The 17281-nt window shown below is 45.9% G+C and overlaps 1 protein-coding gene and 1 long non-coding RNA gene across 3 annotated transcripts; one reads left to right on the forward strand and one right to left on the reverse strand.

Moving 5' to 3' along the window:
* Positions 1-1024: 1024 nt before the first annotated feature.
* On the reverse strand, positions 1025-11343 carry LOC123448668 (zinc finger protein CONSTANS-LIKE 13-like). Of its 2 annotated transcripts, none has more exons than XM_045125631.1 (5): positions 11162-11343; positions 10409-11004; positions 10083-10310; positions 1505-1800; positions 1025-1401 (listed from the first exon to the last, which is right to left on the reverse strand). In XM_045125631.1, the coding sequence occupies exons 1-5, from the start codon at positions 11319-11321 to the stop codon at positions 1308-1310; spliced, it is 1374 nt and encodes a 457-aa protein (XP_044981566.1). In that variant the 5' UTR covers positions 11322-11343; the 3' UTR covers positions 1025-1307. The 2 variants fall into 2 exon arrangements, with proteins under 2 accessions (XP_044981566.1, XP_044981567.1); XM_045125632.1 differs by lacking the exon at positions 11162-11343 and adding an exon at positions 11124-11151.
* LOC123448669 lies at positions 1808-8558 on the forward strand. Its single transcript, XR_006631897.1, has 2 exons — positions 1808-4197; positions 8252-8558. It is a non-coding gene; the product is annotated as an uncharacterized LOC123448669 (long non-coding RNA).
* Positions 11344-17281: the final 5938 nt, after the last annotated feature.

Here is a 17281-nt window from a genome sequence, read left to right on the forward strand (position 1 = left end):
GGAGGTTACCCAGCCGCCGCCGGAGCAGCGTCTCCTCATACATCCTCTACCATTGTCGCCGCATGTCCGCACCGCCGGGCAAAGCCCGGCTGGTGGTGGCGGCGGCGAGGCCCTTTCTCCTCTCCGCATGTGGGGATTCGGCGCGAGCCGGCGATCTCGGGCGGAGGTGCGGCGCTGGGCTAGGGCGCGGCGGCGTTGGGCAGAGCTTGGAGGCGGCCGGTCTTTGGTTCTTCGTCCCAGTCGTGGAGGGCTGGTCGCGGCGGCGGTTCTCGCCTGGGTTGGCGGCGGTCGGTGGCTGCATTGCCTAGATTCGGCCCGTCGGGACCTATCCATGTGTTTTAAAACCCTCCTCGGGGATTAGTGAAAGCAAAACCCCGGGGATTTGAGAGGATTGGGTGAAACAAAGGGATTCACCCAATCCACTGAAATCTCTCCCTCTCAAAACCTTGCCAATCCCCCTTAACCAAACGAAGCCTAAAGAGGTTTCGTGAGGGTATGGCAAGAAGGTTCGCTGTCTTGCGAGTCCATGTATAGATTTCCATGTCGTTGATAGTGGTGAAAAAAATCATGATGGCTACGACCGGAGGCTTGTAACGATGAATAGTAGTTTTGTTTGCGTTGAAGAATGGTGGCACATGTTTTTTCGTGTGTATCGGGTGTTGAAGACTTGCAACGACGGCCTTGGCAGAAGGGGGCGGCAACACATGTGAACAACATTTTTATTAATATATTCCTTTTATTAAAAAAATTCCTTGATATAACTAGACCTGTGTTTTACTACTGCAAGTACTGAATTTTTCTCTCCAATTTGACAAACTGTAGATGAGTGAAAATATAATCCGTCCATCAGTATAGACACCACTCATGAAAATGATTTGGTAACTACTCTCTCTGTCTCATGATATAAGAACATTCAGCTTTAAAAACGTTCTTATATTATAGGATGGAGGGAGTACTATAGACACCATTCATGAAAATGATTTACTCAACAAAACCCAACAAAATTCAGTAAACTATGCAAAAATGGCATAACAGTCACTCTCATTTGCCTCTCATTTGCCTGTAGTACAAACTTTTACAGAGTTCATAGATGGAAACTATATACAAGGGTTGGACTAAGAACAACTCCCCTCAAAACATTAATATAGCCATATGTTGGCAACATACATTATTCAGATTGTACACGAGCTACCATCTGCCCAACTGAAGGCAAACAAAATGTTCACGCCTTCTGCCCCATCTGCACTCACTCCTAATTAGTGTTCTTCCATATGTCCAATATGCAAAATATACTGCAAAGTCAAGGCTTAACTCTGATTTGCCTTCGCAAAACGCCCCTTGATCCTCAACCTGCTGTCTGCACGAGCTTTGCGGGACTCATATCGGACCTGTTTGTCAAATCTGCAAAGTGAAATACGGTTATGCACGCAATATCAAAATTCAATGCTCTCAATCCGATCCTGAGGAAGAAATTTCACATGGAAAACCATATGCTAAAGATCACCTTCTTGTCCTCCTCTTTTCTTTATAGCGGGAAATGACAATGTCGCGGTCAGGGCCAGCAACAACATCAAAGCCACTTCTTTTGGGGAAAGCTTGCATTGGCATACCAATACCAGGATTTGCCTGCTGGCTATCGTCCATCATACTTCCATTGCTCATGCTGGGGCAAAGTTCTGGCATTTGAACAAACGATGACAAGCATGCTTCAGCTGAGCTTGCTGGAGCCTGCTCCTGTTCGTACTCGGCCTTGCAGGCATCATTTAAGGCATGATGATTGCTGTTGTTCCATCCACCATTCTGCCAGACAGATGAACGGACATGTTAATCGACCACTCTAACATGGTAATGGATCATCAAGTAAGCTAGGACTATGTGTGAAATAAAATAACAACCACTGCAGATTATATTGGTTCTCTGTATATTTTTTAGAACCCTTAGCTGTTATACCAGAGAATTAGACATGGTTTTCATTTTCATGACCAAATTCTACTACAACAAATCTGGCAGCATCTAATAAAGAAGGGAGAGTATGCTTGTCATGTCATAAGGTACTGGGCCTAGCCGGATAGGTCCTAATTGCTTTTATTGCTTTCAAGTCAAATTAGTTTGGTCAGTTCAAATTCTGTCCAGATTTTTCCTTATTAGTTGTGTCAGTTCACATGGGGCCTCCTTGATTCATAGGATTTTGAAAACATAGGATTAGGAAAAGTATAGGGTTGGAGTGGCATGCCCACTTGAATCCTATAGGATTAGCAATGAGTGTTTGATGTCACAGGAAAAACAAAGGAATTGTAAAAAAAGTTGGAGTGGATGTTAGATTTCCTATGAAACGCAGTACAAAAGATTCCATAGGCAAAATTCCTATGGGATCCAACCCTATGAATCAAAGGACCAACGTAGGAAAAATTTCTAAGGATTTCAATCTTCTAGAAATCCTATAGAATTCCTTTGAATCAAAGAGGCCTTAGCGTGTAATCAGGCATCAAAGAAAGAAATAAGAGAAAAGGGGGAGGTTTACCTCCCGAACAGATCTATCTCCTTCCAGCTTTTACGGGACCCAGCCTAAACTCTCTAGCCCTCCTACCACCCACGACTACCCGCATATGTAACCTAGATCGTGACAATGCTACTCTTGCCAGGTATAGTAAGTTTAGTCATGAATCAGCAAAGATAACTAGTTATCGTAAGAAGGAAAAGATGACATGCTATAGGTATGGCGAGCCGGGTCATTTTATGATTGACTGCACGACTGAGCTGTGTGATATCTGTAGGAAACATGGCCAACCTTCGGATGGCTACCCGCTACGCTTGGGTCCTAAGCCTGTGGTTACCATCTATGGTGTTAGTAACAACAGGTTGATGTTCTTTGAGACTCCACACACTGTCTCGATGACACCTCGTGTTGAGTGCTCGAAGTTTGGATTGGTTAGGGTTACACATGGGACTCAGGACTCTAACAGAGGAGCAGGTATCTCAGCAGCTAAGAACACTTGTTTTAGATTCCTTTCACTGGTCGCCTGTCAGGGTGGAAGACCAGGTTTACAGAGTGGAATTCCCTAGGAGAGAGGATCTCGATCGCTTGCTGAAGTTTGGTTTCAGCAAGTTCACAGGGAGTAAATGCATTCTTGAGTTCGACGAGTGCAAGAAACCAGAGTCGACAAGGATTCCGCTTGAGAAGGTCTGGATCAGACTCTCAGGTGTTCCAGATACTTTGCTTGATGATTTCCTTATAGTGCGGAGTCTTGGATCTCTGGATGGTAAAACAGAGAAGGTGGACATGCCTTTTACTCGTATGCACGGGATAGCGAGATTGCTAGTCAGTGTTATCGATGCGGAGTATATTTCAGACTTTGTTCCATGGGCATATGATGGAGCGTGCTATGATCTCGAGGTCGAGGTTGAGGAGTTGCATAAGGGATAAATAAGCTCTCGGATAAAGTGTTGACATGTCCGACGAAGGTGATGGTAGCTGTAACCAGGAGAGGAAGGAGAATACTGATGAGCATGCTAGGAAGGGGAAACCGCCGACACAGTCACGAACAAACAAGGGGTCGACACCATCGTCCGCCCCAACGACTTCACTGACATTTGGGACGTTCCAGGTGACGTCAGCACTGAGCCTCCTTTGGGGCGACCGTGTGAAGAAGGGGGACTTATTAGGCGAGAGTCCCCCTCCCATTGCGATGATGGAGCAGACGCGATGGGAGGACACTGTGACCCCCTTACAGCTCAGGTCGCAGCCACGCCGGACTCTTCCGGTGGACGTGAGGGCCGATCACGCGGGGCAGGAGGCCCGAGGGACTCCCTCGTTATCAACCTCGCACTACACCGAGTGATGACCACTTTCTAGGGCCGACGGTTGAGGGATGCTCGACAGGAGCTGCTCCTTCACCCATGAGGACACGGGAGGATTCACCTTTGGCTGCTAAGGAGGGCAGCCTCACTACGGCCATCCCACCGGACGTTATAGTTGCGCTGGTGAGTAAGGCCGAGATACAGTTACCCTCCATCACTTCGGATTCTAACGGATATATGGCAGGTGGCCACAGTCCGGGCAGGATCTCTTCGGTGGAATTTCGGATCCTAAGTCTAGTGACACGCGCTTTAGTCACTGGATTAGGCACAGCCTGATGCTGATGATGTGCAGTTGGGGCGGGCTATGAGGGCCGCCAAGCTCCGAGACATCGAAAACAGGTATGTCCGTTAATACGAGTTGTTCAATTCTTCATTTTTTGGAACATGATATTGTTAGCAATGCTCACAACTTAGGGATATCTCTTGGTAGTAATGGCAAAGAAACCTCTAAATTCATTAATGATTTTCTAAACCTAGAAGCGAATAGAGTTTTGGATATAATTAGAAACATAGCGGCAGTCAAATCTATGAATGAACCCGACATTAAAAATCTTGGAGTCACGGCATTACAGAGTCTCTGTGAGGATCTCGTTCCCACGGAGGGCTTACAGAATGTGGACGAGGACTTGGTTTTAGAGGGGTATATGGCCTCTTTGCAACCCGACGTCATTTCTAACACTGTCACTAGTCTAGACGACTCACAGGTGGTGCATGATAAACCAAAAAGAACCTGGAATAGGAAGGTTTATCCCACACCGGTAGTGCGCAGAAGTGCGAGAGTGAAACAAAAGAAAAAATCCAGGATGATTCATGAAAGGGATCTTTTGGAATAGCAGAGGTCTAGCGGATTTGGCTAAAAGGAGATTCCTGAGAGAAACATCGATAGAACATAAATTGGATTTTATGGCTGTTCTAAAGACGGGTAGAGATAACTATACTACACAATTTCTCAGCACCATTTGAGGTGGGGTGGATTACAATTGGCATTGTTTACCTCCAAGGGGTAGGTATGGGGGGTCTTACTTGGGGTGAAATGCGAGTCTTTAGAAGTATTGAATCTGGTTTACGGAGTCTTTGCCGTCAAATTTTGGGTTAGGTCGAAAACTAATGTCTTTAGATGGCCTTTGGTGACTGTATATGGGGCGGCACAACCTCCGCTTAAATCTGATTTCCTTGTGGATTTGGTGAGAATTTGTGGGGATGAAAGGCTGCCAATTCTGGTTGGGGGAGACTTTAATATAATTAGAAGACAAGAAGAAGAAAAATAATGACAACTTCGATGGAAGGTGGTCATTTATGTTCAACATGATCATCGAGAGTCTCGATTTGAGGGAAATAGACCTCACTGGCAGACAATTCACGTGGGCTAACTCATTACCGGTGCCAACATATGAGAAGTTGGACCAAATTCTCACCAGGTAGAATGGGAGCAGAAGTATCCGCTGGTCACTGTACATGCTTTACAGATAGCCATATCGGATCACACACCACTTCTTCTCGACTCTGGGGAAGCAACTCATGTGGAAAACAAAAATATTTTCTTTTTCGAATTGACTTGGTTCGACAGAGGAGGATTCATGAATCTCATTCCTATAGAATGGGCCAGGGAATCTAGTGGGTCATCTAGTATGGATAGGTGGTAAAATAAAATTAGGCACTTGTGCCAGTTCTTGAGGGGCCGGGCCAAGAATCAAAGTGGACTTTACAAAGTGGAAAAGGAGAGGCTAACTCAGCTCGTTAATGAGTTAGACGCGAGAGCACAGTCCTCACTTCTTAATAGGGCAGATAGGAATACTAAGATTGAGGCTCATAAGAAGTAACAAAATCTTCTGAGAGAGGAGGAGATGAAATGGGCCCTTCGAGCAAAGGTGATGAAGGTGGTCCAGGGGGACGATAACACACCGTTGTTCCACATGATTGCGAATGACAAACATAGGAAGAAAAAGATAATAGAACTTGAACAAGATGAGGGTACAATGGTAGGGTATGCGAATCTAAAATTGTACATCTCCAAATATTACAAGAAACTTTTTGATTGTCCCGAAGAGAATTTTGTTTCTACGGATGAGAACATAACACGTGACATACCACAGCTCAGCTCGGACGAGAATGAGGTATTGCGAGCTCGGTTTACTGAGAAGGAGGTGTTTGATGCAATAACACAAATGAAACAAAATAAGGCAACGGGACCAGATGGGTATCCTATGGAATTTTATAAGAAGTGTTGGCATAATATAAAAGATGATCTTTTGCCTATGTTCCATGATTTGTTCAATGGCCACTTAGAGGTATTTCACCTTAACTATGGAATTTTATAAGAAGTGTTGGCATAATATAAAAGATGATCTTTTGCCTATGTTCCATGATTTGTTCAATGGCCACTTAGAGGTATTTCACCTTAACTTTGGAACAATAACGTTGTTGCCAAAGAAGGTGGAGGCTATTTGCATTGAGCACTTCGGACCGATATGTCCACTCAATGTCAGCCTTAAAATATTTACAAAATTTGGCAAGAATAGGTTGCACACAAAGCCCATTCGGTAGTCCAGCCGACATGGACAACTTTTATGCCGGGGCGACATATCCTACAAGGGGTTGTCATTTTACATGAGACGCTCCACGAAATGCATACCAAGAAACTCGATGGGGCTGTCTTTAAAGTGGATTTTGAGAAGGCGTACAATAAGGTCAAATGACCCTTCCTTCAACAGGCCTGACGCATAAAGGGGTTCAAGGAATCCTGGAGGGAACAAGTGGATGCCTTCATAGAAAGGTAGTGTTGGGATTAAAGTTAACGATGACATCGAGTATTATTTTCAAACCATAAAGGACTGAGACAGGGAGATTCCATATCTCCCATCATGTTCAACATAGTAGTAGATATGTTGGCAGTCCTCATTGGTCGGGCTAAAGAGAATGGCCAAGTAGGAGGACTTGTTCCACACCTTGTAGAGGGAGAAGTGTTCATACTACATTACACAGACGACACCACATTTTCATGGAACATAATATTGCAAAAGTGAGGAATATGAAGCTTATTCTATGTTTATTTGAGCAGTTGTCTAGGTTGAAAATAAATTTTAACAAGAGCGAACTATTCTGCTTTGGAAGAGCAAATGAGGAACAAGACGCTTATAGACAACTTTTCGGATGTGAGATGGGATCGGTACCATTTAGTTACCTAGGGATCCCAATTCACCATAGACGTTTGACGAATAAGGAACGGAAATGCATCGAAGATAGATTCAAAAAAAGAATAAGCTGCTGGAAGGGCAAGATTTTGTCTTATGGAAGCAGGCTTGTTCTGATTAATTCGGTTCTGACTAGCCTGTCGATGTTTCTTCTATCTTTCTTTGAAGTACTGGTAGGTGTACGAAAAAGACTAGACTTTTACTGATCTCATTTCTTCTGACAGTGCGAGGAAGCTAAGAAAAAATACAGATTGACAAGGTGGGATATCATTTGCAGACCCAAAGACCAAGGGGGTCTAGGAATTGAAAACTTAGAAGTGAAAGATAAATACCTACTTGCTGAGACTGAAGGAACGTGGGTACAAATTTTGAGGAATAAATACTTACATTCTAAAACATTGGTCTAGGTCACTGCTAGACCTAACGACTCACCTTTTTGAAAGGGGTTAATGAATAGGAAGGTAACCTTCTTTTAGTGGGTGAAGTTTATAGTAGGTATCAGTGCCACAAACAGATTCACAAACAAATTCTGTGAGGACACATGACTTGGGATACGCCTCTAGCCTTACAATATCCGTCCCTACAACATAAGAAAGATTATGTTGCCACAATATTACATATGGTATCTCTTAATATCAAATTCCGACAATCTTAGTGGGAGAACATTGGGATTCATGGTTGCACTTGGTCACATGATTGATGAATGTTCAATTTTTTGACCAGTCCAATAAGATTCACTGGAAGCTGTCTACCAATGGTATTTTCTCAGTAAAATCAATGTACATGGATTTAATTGACTTTGGGCCTCTTTCGAGATCATTGCATATGTGGAAAATTAAAATATCGCTTAGGATTAAAATATTCATCTGATTTGTACACAAGAGAGTTGTATTAACCAAAGATAATTTGATAAAGCGAAGACGGGTAGGTTGTTCTAAATGTTGCTATTGTGATCAAAATAAAACAATTAGACACCTTTTCCTCGATTGTTCTATAGCAAAATTATTATGACACACTCTTCATATTGCTTTCAACATCACTCCATCAACGAATATTAATATGCTATTCAGGACGTGGCTCAGTGGAGTAAACGGAACTATGGCGTATCATATTTGGATTGGAATATGTGCATTACTTTGGGCATATGGAACACTAGAAATGACATGATTTTTAATGACAAGACCTTTAATAATTTTTTGCAGGTTATATATAAGGCCACGTCTTGAATCCGTACGTGGTCGTTACTCAACCATGCGGACTAGAGGAAGCTTATGGTTATTGGATGCAACCGATGAGAGACGGGCACATGGGCTATCTTAAGCCGATTTGAACGACGGGTTAATAATAGGCTAGGTGTATATGCATCATAGCCTGATTTTGGTCTTGCCAGATGTGACAGTTTTTTTATTTTAATTATTTGTTTTTGTCTTGCTCAGATTGTGAGCCCTTCATAGACATACGATTTTATTTCTATGCATGGTTAATAATATATCTGCATGCATCAATTGATACAGAGGGCGGCAGCTTCCTTCATCCTTTTTCAGAAAATAAATGTAGTGGAATTAGGGAGATTCTTCTTACTTATGGTGAGTTCCTTGTAACTCCAAGAGATGTATGTTGAGCTGTAGAAATTTGGACTTAAGAACATCTCCAATAACGGTTGTAAAAAACACACTCGGGCGGTAAAACACCATTTTAACGTGCGCGGGACGGTTTCGCGCGCTCCAACGGAAGCGGTAAACTCAGGCGTGCGAAAAACGATTGCGCGCACACGGGAAAAAAGCGGGTGGGCGCGTGCTAGATTTAGGGCACGACCTCGAGTGCGCCTATAAAATGCAGCGCCTGCCACGCGCCCTTCCACCGAAACCGTCGCCCCCTCGCCTCGCCACGCGCCCCTCTGCCTCTTTTCTCGCCGCGCCGCCGGGGAACTTCGGGCAACCGCGGCGTCCGCGCACGTCCCTCCGGCACCTTCTACGTCGAGATCCGATCCGACGACAATTGCCTCGGCCTCGACATGTTCAAGACCGCCCACGAGGTCGTCCGCGCGTACGACGCGGCGGCGTGGCGCCTCAACAGGCCTTGTAGGAAGATGAATTTCCCCGAGGTGATGACGCTGGAGTGGACGCAGAACCTCGTTCCTCGTCCATGGGTTGTCACCGAAGAGGACCTTCGTCGGAACCGGAGGCGGGAGCACCGCCTCAGCATTGCTGAGATGGACGAGCATGCCATGGCGGAGTGGTGCACGACGTTCTCAACGAACGCGAATTCTTCGTGCAAAGGAGGGTGGAAAGAGCGGAGCAAGCCGCCTATCGTGAAGATAGGCTTACGCGGAAGCAAGCCGCATAGCCGCACACTTTCAGATGAAGCTGAAGGAATCGTCAATTTAGTCCTCCGACGATGAACGCTGGGCTGACGCCTTCATCACGTCGGAGTCTGATGACGATGAGTAGTCTTCTATCTATCTAGACTATCTATGATATGCTATGTATCGTTTTTTATCGTTTCTCTCTATCTAGGCTATCTATGCAACTATGCTATGTATCGTTTAAAATAACTTATGATAAAAAATGCGTTGCATTCATTGAAGTTTTTGCGTGTTTGCTGCAATGCCTCGCGCGTCAAATTTTGCTGTTTTCGTTGGAGCCAGCGTTCACCGACGTGCTAAAATTAGATGTGTATGCATTGTAAACTCAATTTGTGTGCTTTGCGCTTTGGGCGCATGTTGGAGATGCTTAAAAAAATATATGCCTCATCAACATAGCTATGACTTGATAGAAAAGCTTGCCGCGAATACTTGGCCACATATGGTGCAGAATATCTCTACTTCTCTGGTGTCTTCCGTTTGAATAGATATGCCGCAGATACTACCAGTTGTCTAAACACAAATTCAGTTAACATCCGAGCAAAAATTCTTCTTGGTTGATGAGTAATTGCAGTGGTGGAACAAAAATCCTGGCTACAGTCACAGTAATATATCTATCAAGCATGGGGAAATTAGTCAGATAGACTGAAGTACGTGGATTAAATTTATACCTCGTAACCAGGGGTTGGCATGGTTGCAACCTCATGGCTGTTATCTGTGCCAAAATCGCCATTTCCAGCAGTGTAGTGTGGCTGTGTCCAGGAAGGCAACTGATGAGCAGCTTGCTCTGCCTCCTCACGAGGTGTTATCTGACCGCCGCCCATGTCGACCTCCGCGAGCTCATGTAACTGCCGTATGACCTCATCATTCGTCTTTCCATTGGGCGACGAGTTGTGGATCTTTTGCAGATCAGTTAGAGCTAGGTGTGAGAATTCAGAGCAAGAGCAGAAAACTTGAGAATTTAATTTTGGCAGACGGCGAGCGAGCGAGCAGGTACCTTTGGGGACAAGGGCGTGACGAGGGGCTGGAAGCCATGGCAAGAAGTGGTGGGCACGATGAGATCCTCCAGGCTGAACACGTGGGGCTCCTCCCAGATGGCCCACCAACCGTCGTCGGCTTTGGCGGCCGAGGGTTTGTCCAAGTCGGGGACCCCGAGAAGAGCGGCGAGCTCGTGCGCCGACGGTCGTCCCGTATACCCCTGGACGGTGCATCGGTCGTGCAGCGGCAGCTCGCCGTCCCGGCTCCTCGCGAAGTCGCAGTTGGAGCAGAGGAATTCGGGGCCGCCGTGGCGGAAGACGGCCCCGGTGGCGCGGCATGCGGCGCAGAGCGGGGCGCGCAGGTGGCGGGAGCAGACTGCGTTAGCGGCGTGCACGTGGCGGTCGCACGGCAAGCAGAGCCTGGCGCTGTCGGCCCGGCAGTATACCACCGCCTGTGGGCCGCTGCAGTAGTCGCAGGTTACCGCGTCGCCGGAGAGCTCCTTGTCCATGACCGGCAGCTCTGGATCCTGGCGCTCGTCTTGACCCATGTGATGGAGTGGAATGGTCACTGGTGGAAAAGACGGAATGGTCGCTGGTAGAAAGTAGGCGCTGCTACCTACAAAAAGAAGAAGAAGAAGAAGAGGAGAATGAGGAGGTCGAAGAGATAATGCGTGCATATACGGCTTGCTTGCGGAAAAAGAAGGTGGGAGAAGAAGCACGAGAGCGGGAGTAAACCGCGAAAGGGATGGTTCGAAAGCTGCCTCGTCACTCACTCGCGTAGCTCGCTCCGATATTTCTGTGGATGACTGTGAGCTCTGAGGCCGGCGACGTGGCGGGGTCCGGCGTGCGTGAGGCTGCCCGCGGGCCAGGTGTTGGAGCGGCAGTCTCGTCGCGTCGACGAGCCGGACAAGAACGGCTTCTCCATGGTTCCATCGACTGTGGGAAAGGAAAGGGGATGCTGAGCTTGGCCCAGTTGTCTCACGAGATCTCTTGCAGGTCCAGCCGACAGGAGATGCGGCCGTTGGCGGAAAGGGACCGCTTGGATGGGTCTCAAGCCGAGCATGACGTAACGGCTGAGGTAATGCCGAGAGTATCCTATTCCTAGCGCGCGCAAATTCACTGTTTTCACCCTGATGCCAAACTTTAACACGATTTCATCGAATCTGATTTTTTTACCGTGATAGACGTTGATGGTAGAATATAAAAGGCTACCATCATGATCAACGGCGGTAGGTCTCTAGTGAACGTGCTGACGTGGCAATGGTGTGGCAAGTGGTTGTCGCGGTAGCAGGATAAAATCACTGTTCTGGCCCACAAAACGAAAAGAATTCACATAATTAACTTGACTTGAAAGTATTTTATGGTCTGACCTTTTTAGAAATGCCACAGCCCGTGGCGTTGCCTCTTCACGTAGAAATGTGAGTCTATCTTGACGTTTCTTGTCCACATACAAACGCGAGTCTACCGTCGAGTTGCAGTCCATGTAGAAACGCCAGTGATGCTGGCGTTGCTACCCACGCGCCAAACGCCATAGACAGTGGCGTTTCAACGCTACTAGCTGGTCAATCGAGGCTGTAGCAATAGCACTCACCTACATGAATTATTAGTGGAGCAAGCCACGCCTCTCTTTCTCTCTCTCTCCATAAATCTTGTGCAAGCAAACACAAGAAACATCACACATGCACACATACATCTGCACTCATGTGTATAGGTAATAGCTAGGCCTTGTAGTATGTCCTTTGCTTGCATCCATCATTCTCATCTCCATCAATATCTCACCCTGTGGCAGGCTTAGCTAGTAGGGCATGCATGCATGCAGCTTGAGGAGAGAGAGAGAGGAGTAATAAAGACAAGGGCACCTCTTACAAAGCCCTGGCTGGGTATTTAGTTGAGAAGGGTATGCACAAGCGCAAGAGGTGGCCAGCTAGGGGTCCTACAGGTGCATGCATGCATGCTTACTTAGTTGTTCTGCGCATGTATGCTAAATATGGGACATGATTGACATGAACATGCAGTGCGCCAGCGTGCTGCTGGAACAGTGCAGTGCAATGCAATGTCTGATACAAGGCTCCAGTCACTGCCTTGTGATGCATGCACATGCACTGCTGGCGCCACATATTATTTGGAGGTAATAGCATCCCAAGTCCTACAACTTGCAGCACATGTGATGGTTTGGTCCTACAACTTGCAAAGTGCACCTATTTAGTCCTAGAACTTGCAAGTGTTGTGCACTTTCAGGCCACAGCCATTCACAGCACGCCAAGTGGACAGGGTGGGTCAGGGTTGGTCATTTTGCGCCCAGGCCCTTGCATTTATCAGTTATTAATCGGCTGCTGTCGGTACCACCTAAGAAAACAGCTGAATTTAATAACCCTAATAACTCCTCTGTTCCACGACGACGACAACTTTTGTTCTGTTCATTCCTTCTCCCTTGTGGGCCGCTTTTCCTCTTTCTTCTTTCTTCCTCTCCCTCGTGCGCGTCAGCTTGTCTTCTCCTGATGGCGTTGTCGGAGTTCTTCGGCGGCCGGGAACCGCCTGCGTCGACCCACCTCGTCCGGCCGCACTCTGTTTACCCACCAGACTACGGTAGTTCTCGTTGTTCTCTCTTGTCCTCCGTGATCTCCTCTTCTCTGGTTTGCTGATCCATGATTTGCTGTGGTGAGAAGAAGAGTTGTTGCTTAGTATTACATATGTTGCTGCTGATGATTTAATGCTTTGCTCTTGCTCTGGTGAGAAGAAGAGAGAAGAAGAGTTGGTGTTGATTTATGGTTGATGTAGTTTTAACATGCTTAAGCTATGGATTTAGGTTCTGGTATTTAGGATTGTAGAAGTTGTTGTGTTTTTGTGTGTGTGCAAGTTACATTTTCTTGTTAGATCTTGTGAGAAGAAGAGTTTTTGCATCTGGTGCTTAGTTTTAACTAAACACATCATGTAGTTTTAACTGAATTTTGCACTGTTTGGATGCAGTGTGTGATTCATTAATGGGAAAAAGTGTGTGCACTCCTTTTCACACTGGAAATTGAGCATGGTGGCATTTTCCTAGGAGCAGTCAGTGAGCTGGAGTATTATAACTCTTCTGTGGAGGTGCTGGACTATTTAGATCCTGCCACATTTAGTTATGAAGTATTAGAACAGCACCTAAACTGGTTCGGATATCCTAAGAATCAGCACATCATCTACTGGTGTTTGCCTGACAAGAAAATATTTGATGGCCTGGTGAGAATTACAGATGATGAGGATCTGCAGCAAGTGATCAGAGCTAGTGTTAATCATAAAGTGCTTCTAATAATGGTTGACCATTCAGACTTCATCAGTAATTTCAGGGGAGACTTGATATCGAAGGAGACATCATTTCAAAGCCCTGTTAGAGTGGCCAACTGTTCTGTTGATGCAAGCAATTCAGGCAACATCATCTGTTTGAATGTTGATAAACCAACTTCAGAGGTTGCAGAAGATAGCACAGAACCAGACAATTTGCTTACTGATGCTGCAAATCTTCTGACGGATGTTGTACACACACATGTGGTTACTGATGGTGCAGAGCCAAATTTGCTGAATGATGGTGCTTGTCACGCCCAAGATGCAACCCTATCCTCAATTTGGCACGAAGGCCTCGTCACGGATAGAAGCGCATCTCGTCGTGTCGCAAGAATGGATATCGTTACAAGTACATGTACTAAAAAGAAGAGATATATTTAGAATTGGCTTACACTCGCAACAAGCTACATCAGGGTCACATCAGTACATTACATAAACATCAAGAGTAAGAGCAGGGTCCGACTACGGACGAAATCAAACGACAAAAGAAGAACGACGTCCATCCTTGCTATCCCAGGCTGCCGGCCTGGAACCCATCCTAGATCGAAGAAGAAGAAGAAGAAGAAGAAGCAACTCCAAATGAACAATCAACGCGCTTGCGTCAAGTAACCTTTACCTGTACCTGCAAGTGGTGTTGTAGTAATCTGTGAGCCACATGGGACTCAGCAATCTCGTTTCCAAAGGTATCAAGACTAGCAAAGCTTAATGGGTGAGGTAAGGTTAAGTGGTGAGGTTGCAGCAGCGGCTAAGCATATATTTAGTGGCTAAACTTACGAGTACAAGAAATAAGAGGGAGAAGATCTACGTATAACAGACGTGAACTACTGATGATCAAATAAATGGTCCTGAACACCTACCTACGTCAGACATAACCCCACCGCGTCCTCGATCGGAGAAGGAACTCACTAAAGAGACAGTCACGGTTACGCACACAATTGGCAAGTTTTTAATTAAGTTAACTTCAAGTTATCTAGAACCAGTGTTAAACAAAGTTTCCACGTTGCCACATAACCGCGGGCACGTCTTTCCGAAAGATTTAACCCTGCAGGGGTGCTCCAACTAGTCCATCACAAATTACCACAAGCCGCATAGAAATCCTCGATCACGACACTCGCGATCTTGTCGGATCCCTTAGTGGAAAACCTCAACTCTGAGATTACCCAAAGCATCACCGGAATCCCGATGCACAAGATATCTCGTCAAAGGTAAAACTAGCATGGCAATGATAGTAATGGTATCTGGGGAAATGATCATCTTGCCTGAGATCCCGCTTGGAAGAAGAATGCCTCCGTGAAGTAGACGAACCGATGTAGTCGAACGGGTCCTCACAATCCGGCACGCTGTGGAACTCTATTGAGACGAAGCAAACCGGAAACACAAATCATCACACGGAATTCACCATACAATGCACAACACAAATTATGCATGAGCAGCTGAATACATGCAAGTCACGGCATGACAATTTCACACAATCAAAACTACACATTAAATGAAGTTCAATATGCAAGGAGTTGCATATTGACGAAACTCCACATATGAATTATTTAGTTCACTCCCGGTTATTTACACGGCAATATTAAGTTGTCAAACATGCAAGAGGTGAAGCGTAAGTTAAACTACCTATCTAGACATTTTAAATGAGGTCGGAAGTGACATATAGCATCTCCGCGACGACCTCGCATGTTAATTTACAATTCTGTCCAGATCTGAACTGACGCATTTAATTAGTTGTTAAACCGCAAAACAAATAGGTTCACGTGATTCTACGCGTCACTACAAGCAATTTACACATAGAGAACATCTCCAATGGAGCTACGGTTCAAAAGTTACAAGCACTGCAAGATATGATGGCATGAATGCAATATGTGTGCAACGGCGGTCATGAGCACTTCAAAGCATACAACCAGCAAGAGAAAATGAAACTACATGAGATTCTAAGAAAGTTTCATGTAGGACACGATCAAATCGAAGCTACGGTTCAACATCTACGAGCAAAACAAGAAATCACCACAATCTGCCAAAATCAGCCACATAGCATTTTCTACACCCCACAACTACGAGCTACACCACTCAAATATAATCAACCAAGACATGACGCGAAAGAGGGCAAGAAGTACTACCACAAACAACTAACAACAACTAGCATGGAATCATGGAACACTAGGAGAAGAAGTCACAAAATGGCATCTCACACACTATTTCAGACTTAGTGAAATAACACCTCATGAAAGTGCAGTTTTTGATCTGAAGCCATATTGACAGCAGCAAAACCTATAGCTACAGGACTCCAAATGGCATGAAAATTTACAGCATGCTAGATAAACACAAGGGCTACAACTAACTCCATTAGACCAACCTCAAAAGAGCTACAGAACACAAGATAGAAACAAAACAAGACAGCAACAAAATATAACAGATTCCAGACTTAGAAATATTTCAGCATGTCCAAATCAGCACTATTTCTAGCAACTTGAGAGCAATCAAACCACACCTAAACATGCATTTCTATTGCAACCAAAAATACCAGGGGCTAGTCTAAACATCTAAGAAGAACTCCCTAGTTGACAACTCCGTCAAACGAAGCACGGAATAAATCCTACGAAATAAACAAAAGGGCAACATAGCAAAATATCGCGCGAACTAACTTCCTCAAAATCTAAAACTAATTGCACAGAAAAATCCAATGGATTTTTCTACCCCGGAAACATATAAAATATGTGGGGTTGCAACACAAAATAATGCCACACAAAAAATGCGAGAAAATAACCTATACACGGAAAAATAAACTACCGGCAATCCCTACGCGCAAAAATACCAATAACCGCTCTAAAATGCATGTAATAATGGTCCCTAAAACATAGGCATTCTAATATGGCATTCGAGCAATTCGAACACGCGCGGAAAATTAATACGGGACTAAACCTATTGGGACAACACGCCAAACGATGCATTTGGCACGCTAAACGGCGTCAAACAAATATGCAAGTTGTGGAATCATATTCTACTCGTGAAGCTCCCCCAAAACCATATAAAATACGCCTCGTTCCGACTTACGGATTAAAAACTACGACCGTTTTAAAATTTAGCTAACCCTGAAAAGGAATTAAATCCTAAAGCCTAACAAATTACTAACGGGCCGAATCTAGCAAATACGCATGAGCGCCACATAATAAAAATCGCACGCGGCGAAGAACAGTGCGGGACAGGGCAGGCCGAGGCTCACCTTGCTTGGGCCAGCGTGGAGGTGGGCCTTCGGGTCAGAGGCCGAAGGAGCTGGCTTAGGCCGGTGCTGGGTCGCAGCGGGGGAAGAGCTGGTGGGCCGCGGCGCTGCTGGTGGGCCGAGGCGGGGCGCCTGGTCCGGCCACCTAGCCCAGCGGGGCGACGCGCTGGCGAGCGGGACACCTCCCGATCCGATCTGGATCGGGGTATCCCAGGCGGCAGCGGCTACCGGCGACGACGTGGCGGGGCTGAGGCCGGCGGGGCGCAGCACGACGAGGAGGCAAGCACCAGCGGCGGGGTTGGATTCGGCGCGGGGAGTCTCCGGGCGGCCGGCGACGAGGACCCCGACAGGAGCT

The sequence above is a fragment of the Hordeum vulgare genome, chromosome 4H (assembly GCF_904849725.1).
Source record: "Hordeum vulgare subsp. vulgare chromosome 4H, MorexV3_pseudomolecules_assembly, whole genome shotgun sequence".
In the NCBI taxonomy this organism is placed as follows: Eukaryota; Viridiplantae; Streptophyta; class Magnoliopsida; order Poales; family Poaceae; genus Hordeum; species Hordeum vulgare.

Excerpts from the sequence above, each read along its gene's own strand:
- LOC123448668 (XM_045125631.1), bottom strand. The coding sequence starts at position 11,321 with ATGGAACCATGGAGAAGCCGTTCTTGTCCGGCTCGTCGACGCGACGAG. Across the intron at positions 10,311-10,408 it reads TCACGCCCTTGTCCCCAAAG|ATCCACAACTCGTCGCCCAA; the intron begins GTACCTGCTCGC and ends GATCTGCAAAAG. Across the intron at positions 1,801-10,082 it reads TGCCAACCCCTGGTTACGAG|AATGGTGGATGGAACAACAG; the intron begins GTATAAATTTAA and ends TCTGTCTGGCAG.